This window comes from Lycorma delicatula, chromosome 11 (assembly GCF_047948215.1).
Source record: "Lycorma delicatula isolate Av1 chromosome 11, ASM4794821v1, whole genome shotgun sequence".
NCBI lineage: Eukaryota > Metazoa > Arthropoda > Insecta > Hemiptera > Fulgoridae > Lycorma > Lycorma delicatula.
In genome coordinates, this window is record NC_134465.1 from 22306843 (window position 1) to 22322069 (window position 15227).

The 15227-nt window shown below is 28.7% G+C and overlaps 2 protein-coding genes across 2 annotated transcripts in view; one reads left to right on the plus strand and one right to left on the minus strand.

Moving 5' to 3' along the window:
* Positions 1-1052, minus strand: part of LOC142332287 (periodic tryptophan protein 2 homolog) — a 55302-nt gene extending 54250 nt beyond the window's left edge. The window contains exons 1-2 of the mRNA XM_075378628.1: positions 741-1052; positions 31-143 (exon numbers count right to left, since the gene is read on the minus strand). Of these exons, the coding sequence (XP_075234743.1) occupies positions 31-143; positions 741-758 (131 nt within the window). The 5' untranslated portion in view covers positions 759-1052. The remainder of the gene's footprint in view (positions 1-30; positions 144-740) is intronic.
* Positions 1053-1227: 175 nt separating this feature from the next.
* The window catches only part of LOC142332255 (V-type proton ATPase 16 kDa proteolipid subunit c), a 44549-nt gene continuing 30549 nt past the window's right edge, over positions 1228-15227 (plus strand). The window contains exon 1 of the mRNA XM_075378572.1: positions 1228-1446. Within this exon, the coding sequence (XP_075234687.1) occupies positions 1368-1446 (79 nt within the window). The 5' untranslated portion in view covers positions 1228-1367. The remainder of the gene's footprint in view (positions 1447-15227) is intronic.

Genomic DNA, 15227 nt, shown 5'->3' on the forward strand with positions numbered 1-15227 from the left:
AGGTTGTATATGAAAACATATTTTACTTACTTTTTAAGATCATACATTGTAATCCTGTTACCAACAGGACTAATAACACAATTACCATCATTAGTAAATAACAAATTTCCTTTTTTGTAGACTGATCCAAGTAAATTGCTAAACTGTAAAAAATAAAAACATCAGGTTATAATTAATTCAAGCAGAGTGATAAAGTATGTAACACTTATTGCATGAAAATAATTTATGGAGTGTTAACAAATGTGAGAGTATAAAAAGATAGATGAAATATATTGCCAAAACCAATTTAACAATTTATTTTGTTCAATCAAAGTTCATAAGTATCAATCATGTTCTTTCATAAAGAGCAGAAATTTAAAGAATATATTGGTAAAGTAAATTACAGATATTTTTATAAAGATAAAATTAACAGTCATGATACAACACGGAATTCAAACTGCGAAACACTGTTAAACTTTGTAATCAAAAAATCTTTAATAAAGATTTAAATAAGTTTTCATTTTTAAGAACTTTTATAAAGCTTGAAAATTTTTCAACTAAATTAAAATTAACTGAAACGTTTAGCGTTTCAAATGTAATCAGTACATTAAAACCGTTAATTCTATTCGAGCAATTTCGACAACAAAACATTTAAATTCAATATTACAACACAGACTGCAGAGAAAATATTACTTGCAAACTAAGATCTTAATGTATTTTTGATCATTAAAAAAAATTGTTTAAAAAAAAAAAAAATGTACCTGATACTGAAACTTCATTTTTTAAAAGACCGTTGTATTACTACTAACTTAATTACAACATCCCGTTTAATAATTCACTAAATGTAAATATTTCTTACATAACCTCACTTACTAACAAATTCAATGAGGTGCAGCAATGTGAGTTTTCATAGCCGGCGACATTTAATCGATTACAACGTGCATTGTAGAATGTATGAAAAAAATATTCTCTAAGATATGTTGTTGGACATTTTTACCTGATTGTAAATTTTATATTTAAAAAAAAGTTGAATTAATTTTTAATTTCTTTCAAATTTATTTAATTCTGTTTCTTCGTTCGCAATATTGTTTACATGATACCGTTAAGTCTAAAAGGCTGTGGCACAGACCAACCAATGATGATCTGTGACGTCACAAAACTGAAATCTTAAACATGTTGCCATTCGCGGAGAAAATGAAATAGCTCTGTTTACAACCAATAGGGAGCTATCACACTCGCCGAGGAGCACCTGAAAATTTCTACTCGTCACATGACCGTCGGCCACTTTAGACGTTATCTGACAGTGGGCCGTTTAGTTCTTTGAAGTTCAGTCTACGGTTTAATATCGTTTTTGTTGTACCTGTAAATACTCGGACACAGTATTCAAAATGTCGGATACTGAGAAGAACCCAATCTATGGACCTTTTTTTGGAGTTATGGGTGCCTCATCGGCGATTGTTTTCAGTGGTAAGTTAACATTCTTACTTATGGATGATACGGTATCGATTGGGCATCAAAGTAGTATTCTTTCATTTCTTAGTTGTGCTTCTTCACTTCGTAATTAGTCTTATAATATTTTATGTTTTCCTTACCGCTTCTTTGAGACTAATTATGTTTTATGTTCAGTATTTTCGGAATAAAAATTATCTTAAATATTGTTATACTGACTGTGGCTTTATTTACTTTGCCCGATTATTTGGATGGGTTAATATTTAACCGAGATTGAACTCTGCTTTTCAGTAGTATCCTCCTGTGATTTCCTGTTCTCTTTTGACGTTAAGAAAATGCTTTTATTAGTTGAAGCATGTTAAGTAGTCTTGGAATAATTATTTAAGAGAATCATGCTCTATACTGACTATAAGAATATAGGGATATTTATTGTGATTATTAGTCATAAGTTCTCGGAAATCATTATAGTTAAATTTCGTTTGGATTTATCCTTCGTTTGTATCGCTTTCTATATGCTTCATCGAAGTCCTTTGTGGGTGTGTCAGGTAAAATTTCGTAGTTTTACAACCATGTTTTTGTACATTAAGCTGTTAAAATCAGAAAATTTGGTTTGCTATTTAAAAGTGAGGTGACCTAGTCTTACCTTAGTGGCCACTCCCACACATCAGCTGATAACTGTCCTTCAAGAATCAGTGTATCCCACTTGAGACCTACATTATAGAATTGTAATTTTCAACAGGTTGTTTTTTCATTATTTATTCATAGCATGGTTGTTACAGTATAATAAATGAATTGTTTTGAAATTTAATATTTCATTTGAATCTGTTAGTTTTCTACTTGCTCATTGTATAATCTAATTTGGTTCGAGAAAGGATAAATTTAATAATTAAGAAAAATTAGGACTTATTAAAATTTTGTTGATTTGGACTTACCTCACATTTTTCTTTTAATAACCCTTCCTTTGCATATAATTTAGCCCAAAAAGGTATTTTATGTTAATTTCTTCTGTGTATTAAATATATATTGTAGTAATTGTTTAAATTTTATTAATTTTTTTATTAATATGCCTATTTTATTATTGCAAGTATAAATCAAATAAATTGTATTTTAGCCATTGATATGTTATGTAATAAATTCAGTATCACACCCATTTTTATGTTTTATATACATATTTTATATTTTCATTATTCAATATAATTTATTATTGATATAAAACTAGAAATAGATTTAGTAAATATATATGTATTTTTTTGTAAGTTGGAAGCTTACAAATATCCATTAATAATCACATGGTTTAAGTCACATGTCTGTACTTGAGGTCATTGAAATTTAAGTAGGCTCTTTATGTTTGGGTGTGGTTAAGTGAATTACTTGTTGAATTTTTACAGAATCTTTACTCTTGATAATTTTGAGTAATTTTATTGTGTATTCAAACATACTGTATTAAATAATTTTATGTATGAGATATTACATTTATTGAAGCTTTTTTTGTTCATAAGTTTACATATCTTTTCACTCATATTTATGTAGATAAACTTAATTTTATTTCTAGTTTAGTTTGTAGACTGATTTACATAATATGTCTTTAAAAGTATGTGGGTAAATTTTTTAATGATTAATTACTTATTCTGGGGTTTGTATACCTTTTTAGAAGCATATTTATCAGTTTTTTGTTTTAATTTTTAAAGTTAGTGTGATTTTTTTATTTAAAGTTTTTTAACATTATGTTAAGTTCTTTGTGAAATTATATGAAAGGTATATTTATTCTGACATCAGTGTGTGTGTTTGAAAATAAGCCACTTTTTAATCACACGTATTTTATGTAATAGGTCGAAAATAATTTATGAATGTTCTAATTTTTGTAGAGTACAGCCCATTAAAGATGAAAATAAATTCTCCTTACAAAATATAGAAGTTCTGTTCAAGTGATTTAAACAAAAGAAAAAGAACTGAAATAATTCAGTTTATATAACCTATATAAAATGAAGTATGTTTGGATGTTTAGAACTATTCCAGTTTAGAAACCAATCTGAAGTGTTTTGGACATGAAAGGTTTAACTGTTTAAAATCTAATTTTGACTATTGCATTTAGTTTAAACTTATCAAGTTTTAAGCAATCATTGTTTCTTGATAGGCGCGCTTTGGTACATTATATTGGAAACTTTTGTACAATTTTGAAGTTAGATGGCATAAAAAGTAATGAAATAAGTAGATAGAATTATACTTTTAGTAAAATCATTATAAAAAGGTAAATGTAAATAATTCTCTTTAAGAAATGAATAGTTTAAAATTCAGCATGGATTGCAAGTCTTCATTTCTCTTGTTAAAGAACAACTAAACTAACATGATTGCAATTTGTAAATGAATCAGTTTTAATAAAAAAAAAGTAGTTTTCTCTATTCTATTAATTATCTTTTTATATATATTAGTAATGCTAACATTTCACTTCAATTTCGTAAAAGTTGAACAACTTTGTCTGGATGTAAAAAAAAAAAAGAGTTTGTAAAGTTAATGATATCTTGATAACCGGATTTGTTTACTTTTTTAATGATATGAAATCCCGACTTGATATTTTTTAATTTTATTTCACTCATTATTTTTTACAAAATCAGCCTCTTTTGTTTTTCTTAAATTAACTTATATTTTTTAGTAAGTTTTTAATTTTTTTGTGATACTTATTTTTTTTTATTAGTAGGAAATGTATTGTGAAAATTGGACTGAAATATTTTTTTTCTTATAACTGAGCTGTATTTTATATCGCTTGCAGTTGTAATATCTAATTTTGGTACTTGCGTATTAACGCCACCGCAGCTACGGCTTTATTTGAAAACAAAGTAGTCAATCGGATTTCGGTGGAGAATGGGCTGATATAGAGTTTAACGTAGATTCAAAACATTCTCTTTATTAATTTTAATAAATGGTTATTTATATTTATTTATTTTATAAATATAATTTAACCAAACTTAACCTACGCTCGCTAACCATGACTAATTAACAGGAGTGTTTTGATTATTTAAATAATAAATAATTGCAATAATTACTGGATTTATTAAATAAATACTCAAAATTACGGTGTTAATTAGTCAAGGTTAGCGAGCGAAGCGAGTCATAGGTTAAGTTTGGTTAAATTATATTTATAATATATATAAATATAAATAACCAGTTATTAAAATTAATAAAGAGACTGTTCGTTTCCCACCAAAATCCAATTGACTACTTTGTTTTTAAATAAAGCTGTAGCTGCGGTGGCGTTAATACGTAAGTACCCTAATTTTCAGTTACCCCATTTTAAAGTAATATGGTAATTTTATAGATATTAAAACGATTGGATATTTTTAGATATTTTTTTAATGATTGGTTTGGTTTAATATGACATTACACTGCACTGTTAAAAGTAATATGGTAATTGTGTAGATATTAAAACTTTTTTTTTTAATGATTGGTTTGGTTTAATACTACAGCTGTAAAATATTTTACTGCAATAAAGGAGGTGTTCACTGCAAATAAATAGTTACAATTATTTTTAATTATTAAATTTTATTTTTGAAACTAGCAGGTTTGCGCTTTCATCTGCCAGTTTCCTTTTGAAACCTTGTATATGATAAACTTAAAAACAATTTTTTTTTATTTTTATAATGAATTTTATTTAAAAAAACTAACTAAATTTCATATTTTTAAATCTTCAGTTATTACTGGTGGGGTGAGAAATCATTGGCCCACTCATGCATGCACACATCCTTACATTGTTTTTATTTAAAGGGGGGTTGGTTTTAATACTTAAATGTTATTTGTATATATTTGCATCGTTGTCACAGCCATGTTAAATGGTTACTTTCATTTCCCATCACAGTCATTGGGTATTTAGCAAGTAAGAGCTTGCCATTACTGCCTAATCTGGACTTCCTGTGTGCATTACATTTATGCTTATGAGAATAATAATTGTAAATAGAAATTAAAGCTTGATCAATTTATAAAAGATATCTGTGCGTTTAATTTCTTCAGAGTAACAGTTTGGTAAGTACGGGACCCAAAACATAGTGTGATCTGATAAATGCGGTTTTCAAAATGGTCTGCCTCCATTATAAAAATATTAGTTATAGCTGTTTACTCACACTTTATGCAGATAGAAATCTATATTGTCCAGTTTTTAGTGTTACCTGACTAATACCAATAGGAGGTGACAGATTTTTATTTAAGTAACCGGAAACAGGTACAGCCAGTCATGTCTCACATGTAGAAACAGTAGCAGTGGCTGTGTTGGCTAAACATTTTTTCTTCCGTTTCAAGGTCGAATTTTGAAAATCTAGGAATTGTTTTTAGATATTCAAATGAACATTACACCAAGTAATGGTGTTCAAATGAACACCAAAAACGAAGTTGATACCTTTTTTTTTGTTATCGATAAACTAAAAATTGGGGTGGACACCACATGACTTTGGTGTATGCTTGTTAAATTACATTACACATTTTTAATAAATAAAAAGTACCTAAAATTTTATTTCATTAATTAACTTATGCTATTTTTTCTTTTTTTTTTGTTATTGTTATTTAATTATTATTTATTGTAAAAAAATTTTGCAATTGGAGAGTTAAAAAAAAAGGACATGAAGTAATTAGTAATTAATGAATTCAAATCGATGTGCCTTCCCCTTATAAGATCCAAATATTTCATTAATTAAAATTTTATTTGGCTATATCTCTGGAACCAATGAAAATTAGTACCACTTATGATATATTGTTGAGAAGCTGTCAATGAGGGCTTATTACTGCAGTTTAGAAAAAGTCCAAAATTCAAATTTTCTGGATTTTTGTCATTTTGGACACTTTTGGTCCAGTAAATTGCCATCAAAAGGGGAGGTGCACAACTAGAAGTTATAACGGTTCTAAATCTAAAATTTCAGCATACTACAGCTAATCGTTTTTGAGTTATGCGAGATACATATGTATGTACGTCAAGCCGAAGCTGGTCAAAATGGATTCAGGGATTTACAAAGTAGATATTTCCATTGAAATCTGAAAACCGAAATTTTTCGCAATCACAATACTTCCTTTACTTCGTACAAGAAAGTAAAAAATAGTAAATTCCATTTTTATTCTATATTTTAACCTCTTAAACTCTGAATTTCAAAACATCCTTTCTCAATTACCACTTACACCATTAGAAGGAAGCATATGAATTTATTTTAAGTAGTTTTTGCTGGATATTGACTATAATTCCCTCACATGTTTTGTATATATAATCACACTACAGTATCGTACACAATATAAAACACTTAATTTATTTATTCATTTTGTTCAACTGTGATTTTAACTTATTTGGGACGCTTACCCGATTTAACTTTCCATTTGAGAACTAGATTTCATTAACATACAATTTCAATCTAAAGCTTATTTTGGGTTGTTTTAAGAAAAACCTAGCTCCAGATTATAATACGGTTTTTAAAAAGCAAGCAAGCAAGCTTCCAGAGTTCTTTTTGTCTATGTTTATATAATTGTCTCCATATTCTATTTGTCCTGTGAATTTGTTAATATTTTCCTTTCAATTTATTTAAATCGATCATATTGTGAGATTGCAGTTACATTGATGTTTTGTTTCGTTAAATATCCAATTTAAACACTTATGCACCGTAACATGTTTTTATTGGGCGTTTTGTAGCAGTCATAATTGATTGACACAATCACTATTGCTTTGACTGACTTTCCTTTCCTTGAGTTAGTTACCATTACATTTGTAGTATGTTAAAGGTTACTGCAATAACCAGAATTGACTATAACATGTTTTACACAATAAATAAATCAATTAACTATAAAAAGAATGCTTTTTATTTAAACCATTGATGCTTTTTCTTAGTGATGTTTTCTTTAAAAGCATTCCTTTTTTCATAAAGTCATTATTTTATAAACCATAAAATGCCAGTTTAAGAGATATTACTTGAAGTTTCAATTTATTCAATGTTTGTTTCAGCATTACTTCAGCTAACCAGGTTTATATTGTATTCCTCCGCATTATGTTTGGTTTTACTGTCATTTACAGTGAATAAAATGACACTTTTTTTGGCTAATGTGTATGTTACAATCTGTTGAATTAGTGAACAATAAGAACAAATTGAGAATAATAGGTATGACATGTAAATGAAATGAGGTGTAGTCTTGTACAGGCTCAGGCCGACCATTACTGAGACGTGTGGTTATTGAACCTAACCGCCGAAGTCACCAGTATCAACAAATTACTGTAGCCAAATATCTGTTTTAAATGAGCATGCCAAGCTCCCTGAAATGCATACTCGGCTCTACAAATAAATAACTCTTCGCCACAGGGACCGGTTGTGTAATGAGCATCATTACTTCAGAGAAAGCAACTCTTAACCGATGCCTTTTGTACGTCTGGATTATTCACATGCATGCTTATTGTATAAAAAAAACTTGATAGTGTAAATTAATAGTTAAAATATTTGTTTTCCAAGAAACCTTTGACAAACGATGCACAAGATACAATATTTCCACTTATATATTAATTTATTATACCGAATAAAAATCAGTTTAATAAATAAAAAACGTTTATGGGATTTATTGTTCTTTATTAAAATAGATAAAAGATAAAAATAATTTCATATGTTGCAAACCTTACCTGCATTTAGCGGAGAAGCAAACAAAACCAATGATCCTCGTTTTCATGGCTGTACAGCAATTAGTTATGGGAAGGAGTTTATCTGTTTTAATAAATTGTTCCTGATTAATGTATAGTCGTGAAAAGGGTTGATCGTTAAATTTTAGTTTGCTTGTTGAATAAATGCATTAGGTTTACAAGATAATGTTGTTATTTTTATGCGATCAAAGCTTTTGGTTAAGAGTTAGTGGTTTTTCATTTTCTTGGTGAAGTCATAGTTACGGGTCGCTGAGATTTTTCATTTTTATACACATTGTTTGAAACGTATAACATTTTCAGGTGTCCATTGCCCTGGGCCTTCCTATACATTTTAGTTACATCATTACTTTACCCGGCAGTTAGTCTTAATTCTAACTTTGTGGGTTTTAGAGGGTTTAATTACAGATTCAAACTGGTTATTACTTGGCATAAATCTTGCAACTTCTTGATTAGAAAGCTACAATTATTCAACTCGACCTGTGTTATTTTATAATATTGTAGAGCATATTAAAATTTGTTTATCGGTGAGCTCTACTGTTCATTGAACGGTTAAGAAGGACTTTCATTTATCATTGTTCCTTTATGGTATGGCATTCTCTTGAATTGATTAATAGTTATTTAAATTTCAGGAATTGACATTTTTTTTATAATAAGGATATTTTATTAAATTAGTATTTTTTAGCTAACTTAGTATTATGTTCTGTTAAAACTTACAAAAATGTATACTTTATTTTTTCTGTTTTTGCTTTATTTTTATTAATTTCAAGTAATTTTGTTGACCCGTTTAATTATAAATTAATCTATTATTTTACTCAAATATTTTTAGTTTTCTATTATTTCGATCGAATATTCAAAATTTTACAAATTTATAAGATGCCGTGAATGCTACAAAAAAGAATAAAAAAAAAACATCTAAGGAGTTTACTCTTTTAATTTTTATTTGTACGAAGCGAAAGAAGTATTGTGATCTAAAATTTCGGTTCCCAGATTTCAATAGAAATATCCATTTTGACCATCCTGAATCAGTTTTGACTCGTTTCGGCTTAACGTCTACGTTCGTATCTATATCTAATAACTCAAAAACGATTAGCCGTAGGATTTTGAAAATCTGGATTTATGACTGTTATAACATCTAGTTGTGCGCCTTCCCTTTTGATTGCAACCAGCTAGACCAAAAGTATCCAAAAAATTTGGATTTTGTACTTTTTCTTAACTGCAGTTATAAGCCCTGATTGTGAGCTTTTCAACGATATATCGTAAGCGGTACTTATTTTCATCGGTTCCAGAGATATAGTCAAATAAAAGTTTAATTAATGAAATATTTGAATCTTACAAGAGGGAAGCCACATCGGTTCAAATCCGATTTCATCTCCTTTTTTTTATTTAAATATATTGTTATATTAATAATTATTAATCTCAGATTGTAAAAAAAAAATAAAAAATTTCGTAAGTTACTAATGAAATAAAATTATATGTACTTTTCATTTAAAAAAATGTGTACGTGCAAATTTAATAGGCGTACAAGGGAGTCATGTGTCCACATCAGATTATTTTCTTAATTGTAATGGCAGCCTTTATAAATTTTAATCGAATGTAAAATGCGAGTTTTAAAATGTTACTATTCCGTGCCAAAAAGACTAGTTGAGTTTTAAATGTTTTATTTACCGGATTGAGATCGCAGTACTGCCATTTTGTAGCGGGATTTTCCAAGGATCTTGTCAAGTTTTATTTTGTCGCGATTCGAATACGACGAAAGTACTAATGCCGGTGGTCGTTGTCAGGTCTATCGGTTACTTATCTGACGCGTGGCGCTACAAGCGGTCATATTTCAAAGTACGTAGTTTTTCCTGTTCCTCCCTTGACGGGTCATTCTATACGTATAGCCGATGCGGCCAGTAAGTAGGCTGCTTGTTTTGTACCGATCGTATGTAGAGCGTTGCCGCCTTTAACAGTATATTTAACTGTCAACAACTTTTTCACATCAGTATAGTGATTGCGAAATTATTTATCAACGTGATTGTGCGCGTTTATTTTTTTTAAATCTCTTGTATTTATTTTATTATCGCTTAAATTAAAAAAAAATTAGTCGTAGAATTTTTTCCCGTAAATAGTAGCCACGTTTTTTGCGACACTGTTTTGTACGATGTAAGGTTTACACTTATCCTTCGAGGTTTTTCCCTTCTTAATTTTGAGTATTTTATAGTGTAATTTTACGGTCGGTTTCGTTCAGGTCTGTTACACCGATGAAAGAATTATATTTTATAATTCGATCGATTGTAATTTTTAGGAAAACTTTTTTTTAGTCTATAATAGTTATACGTTTTGTGTGTCTTTTGGCAGGGATACTGTTGGTAGATTTAAATATTTAAACCCTCTCGATCAAATTTTGTGAGCTTAATGGAGGTGTACTTAATTCTTTTTTTTATTAGTAATTAAATTTCTTAATCTCCATAAAATGTCATAATTATTTTTTACGACTAATTCACAGTATAAACTTGAAGCTTACAGCTTGCGGGTGGCAATACGAAATGTACGTTTGGTAGTATATGAAAAATATAGATTAAATCCAGGACTATATAAATGAAATTTTTTTTTACCTGTAAATAATATTTCTGTTAGGAATTAAAAGTTTTAATTTGTTTTTTTTAAATTGTAATCCTAATATATTTATGAGAATTACATAATTACCGCGCAAATTAGTTAAGAGAAATTTTATATTTTTACAACGATTAAAAAAAATTATGATTTTAATTTAAAACGTTAAATTATCAACAGTCTTGTAAAAAACATTTGTCTGATATTTATTAAGCGGTATCTTTCTTCAGTTTATTAAAATAAAATTTTTAATACGCAAATATATACTGAATGTCTAGTTCATTTTTGTAATGAAGCTGATGTAGCCAAACGGATTAAAGCGACAGTTCATTTTTATTATTTTATTTCTGTTACGGTAATAAATTTTATTATAAATAAACACTATAATACACGATAAATATTATTCGCGTACTTTCTTTTTATCGCCTTAAAATTTTATACTTGTGATAAACTAAATAAATATCTGTTAACGGGTATAAGCGGAAATTGTGCGAATAAAATTGTAATCTCATTATATTTGATTACCGTATATCGTTTTCATACCTGATTTATGCTACGCTCTTCTTGCGTAATTTTAATGAATTTCCAATTTTTTTTTTACTAAATAATTATAGATTACCGTAATTTTTTCATAAATTTGGTAGGGAAGATTAAAACTTTACATCAAAGAGATTTTAGATGTTATAACCTTTTTCTATTATAACTCATAATTTTTTTAATTATATAACTCATTGTTTATATAATTAATTTTCTTTGAGATGAAATGTTGACTCGTGGGGCGTGGTAATTTACATAATTACCTTCCCTGATTTTTTATTTATTTAACTTGTAGGACCTAATCGGTTTTATGTTTTACTTAGCGGCGAATATCGGTAGAATAACTACATTAAATTAAAGAAGAAAGAGTTGGTGATTTTGTCAAAAATTGCGTATGTTTTACGAACGTGTGCGTTTTAAGGCCCAACTAGTTCGACCAAATAACGTATGTATGTGCATATTTATGTGTCGCATTACTTTTGTCCTTGTATCTCAAGATTGACTTCACCGACTTTCATCAAATTCGGCTTAAATGTTCTGTATATACGGTTTTGATCGTATTCGTTTTATCGAAATTTGTTAAGGGGATGGGGATTATCTTGTAAAAAAACAATTCCGTTTTTCTTGATAGACTTTTTAGAGAAAACTTTATTAAAGCAAATTTGTTACCTACAGTGCACGTATAAATTATGCAAAAAAGATTTTTCAAACAAGCTATTGTAGACTTGACAGGTGTAGCCAGGAAAAATATTCAATACTTTGCTGGTTTTTTCTTCCTCTAAACCTAATAGTTTTTACGATTTTTATAAGAAAAACTGTATTTAAAAAACGTCTGACTAAAATTATATCCTTTTTTTAAATTAAAAACGAATGTTTATTTTTATTTCTTAAGCGTTGCTTTTTTTTTTAATTTTGCGATTAAATTATTTGTGGAAAAAATGAAAATAACTTGACTATGGAATCCAATATATATATATATATATATATATATATATATATACACACACAATATTATTATTACGTAAATAGGAAGACTGTTTTTGTTCGGGATAAACAAAAAACTACTTGATCAATCGCAACCAAATTTTTACCAATGTTTCTTGGCGAAAATGAGCAGATTTTTGGATATATTTCATCTCTAAAAACGCATATATATGTATATGTAGTAATGTAGATTTGCCGGTTGTAGTACAAACTTTGACTTTGTGAACTATGATCTCTATTACTGTGCGAGCTGGGTTTGTACTGAATTATTTGAATTAAACGGATGAATAATATTACAAAAAATATGGAAATAAAATTACCTTAAATAAAATATTAAATAGATTTGCGTTTTAACAATAACGGGTTTCCCGTGAGGACTGGGAGTGAGGCTAGAATAGCAAGGTACGCGAGCACCTCGTGGAAGGCTAGATTTATTATTATCAACCGGTAACAAAGGGGGTGCCTTTGTTAAAAATTCAAAGTTTTGTTCGTAGGTTGAAGGTTAACCTTTTCGTGCGTCAGGTACACACTCTGTCTAACAGATTACGGTTATTCCGAAATTTTATAGATATTTTTAAAGTTTTATTGCTCGACAACCGACCGACCGATTACTTTGAAATTTACAGGATTCATTCGTGTTATTCCTGGGAAGGTTTTAAGCCATCGACCGAGTCCCTTGAAGGTTAATATATTAGAAGTATTCATTATTTCTTCGCCCTCAAGGAGAGTGAATTAAAGATATTCATTAAGGAAGAAAATAAATTAAACTTTCTATTTCATTATCTTATTTCTGGATTATTATATTAAAAGATTTATTGAAATTCCGAATTTAAAGGGTTAAAATGGAATGACAGTGAAATTTCCTTTTTTTTTCATTTCTCTGTAACAAGTATAGATAATCAACCTGATTTACGGTGTTTATAATTTTCATGTGAATTTCTAAAAAATCAAGTTCTAATTTTTTTTTGAAATTTCAAGTTTAAAGGGTTAAAATGGATTTTTGAATTGTGGTTGAAACCCAGCTGCATTTTAATTTCTCTGTAACAAATGAAGATACTGATATGATTTTTGGTGTTTGTAATCTTCGTGTGGGAAACCGATAAAAAGATAATCTGAAATTCTCCCTCGAAAGGGGTGATGGAAAGTAATATAATTTTGAACAATGTTTGAAATTTCCCATATTTCCGACTATACTTAACGAGATATTCAGTAGATTTTGCCTTGAAAATACTCTTCAGGTAAATATCTAAAAAAACCATTTTCGGTTTTTTTGTTGTTGTAATATCGATTTTTTAAGGGGCGCGATGATGTGTACAGCCGTGGCGGCTAAACAAACACAGCCACGGCTACTGTATAATAGTATGTGCGACACGACTGGCTGCATTTGTTTCCGGTTACTTACTAAAAAATATAAGATAAAAAATTGACCGCGACGGGAAAAGCAAGTAACCGTATAGAGCGAGCGAAGCCACGACGAGATGTTTGTATTTATATTATAATTATTGTTTACTTTTTAAAATAAATGGTAGAATGAAATGTGTGATTGCGTCTTGCTCTTCAAAAATGATTGTGTGTGCGCGCGCGCGTGTGCATATATATATCAAATTTTGAAGAAACCGATAAAATTTTATTCTGTTAATTAAAAAATATTTTTTGTTATGCCAGTCAAAGTTCATCAGATAGGTCATCTTTTTTAAGAAATAGAATCATTCAGAAGGTTATCTTTACATTTTTATTTCACATCTTAGCACTATAATCGTCAACCTAAAAAAGGCCTACATTATTTTTTAGACACGAGTTAGTTAAGCGAACAGTGATAAATTGAAACCGGTAAAACAAATTGTAATTCGATATGCGCGAATTAAAATTATTAATTTTGATATTAGCAGCTTAAAAATATAATGAAAAATAAATACTAATTGGAACAATAAATGCGATCTGGAGTCGTAAATTACTAGTATTGTATAAAAATAGTCGGCTTAGAAAGTAGAGTTTTTATTTTTTAAGGACTAAAATCAATCTTTTTGTAAACTTCCAAGAGGTTAGATGCTGGTCTTTTTTGGTAAAAGTTTTGCCGCCCCGTGTACGGTTGAACAGTTTAAAAAATTCATTTGAAAACGAGAATTAGATTGAGTCGTACCTCAGTTCCGTTGTAAACGGTGGTCCAAAAACGAAAAATGTTAAAATTGTCTCTTGGCAGTATTATTGTAATGCCGCAGATAACGCTGGATAGAGAGGTTTTTTGTACCCCGTATTTAAAAGTATATGTAAATCTGCATTCTGCAACGTATAGAATCGATATTATAACATCGTATTGGAAATAATTCTTAACCGACTGATGCGCTATTTAAAATACATATTTTTTATCGCTCGTTTTAATCGGTATTATTATTTGCGTATAAAGCGCAAAAATTAAAATAAAAACTTTTTTAAGCCGTCAAAATGTTAATCATATGCGACAAATAAAAGCACGGGTCGTTCGTTGTTAAAAACGGTGATAAAGGAACTCTTATTAAATCGTTAAGGCTATTTGTAAAATTGACCGCACCGAGCTGTTATTTTTAAACGTAAAGTTCAGAAATTATACTCTGATTGCTAAAAAAAAAAAATACTTTTCGTTACCGAAACAAAAGTAAAAAAGAAATTAAATTTAAGGAATATTTATTTAAAATGAACCAAAAAGTTAGCCGTAAAGATAATTTCAGTCTTACGCAACTGAAAATGAAAGCTCAGTGGCATTCGTTTTTATAAATCGCCTTAACGGTGCAATATCATCGCTGTTTACGATTATAATTATTTTACGCTTTTATTTGTCGCGTAAGACCGGTTTATTCTGATAGCGTAAAAAATCTATTAGTTCCGATGCATTTTCAATAAAAATGTTTCTTTTTAACGTTTATGTAACTTTATTATTTTATTAGATTTTTGTTTGTTTTAGTATTATAACCTCAGACGTGAATTAGCGTACGTTTAAATGTCGAAAGACTAGTAAAATCGAAATGATAAACGGAAAAATATCCACATCCGTGCTGGTAAC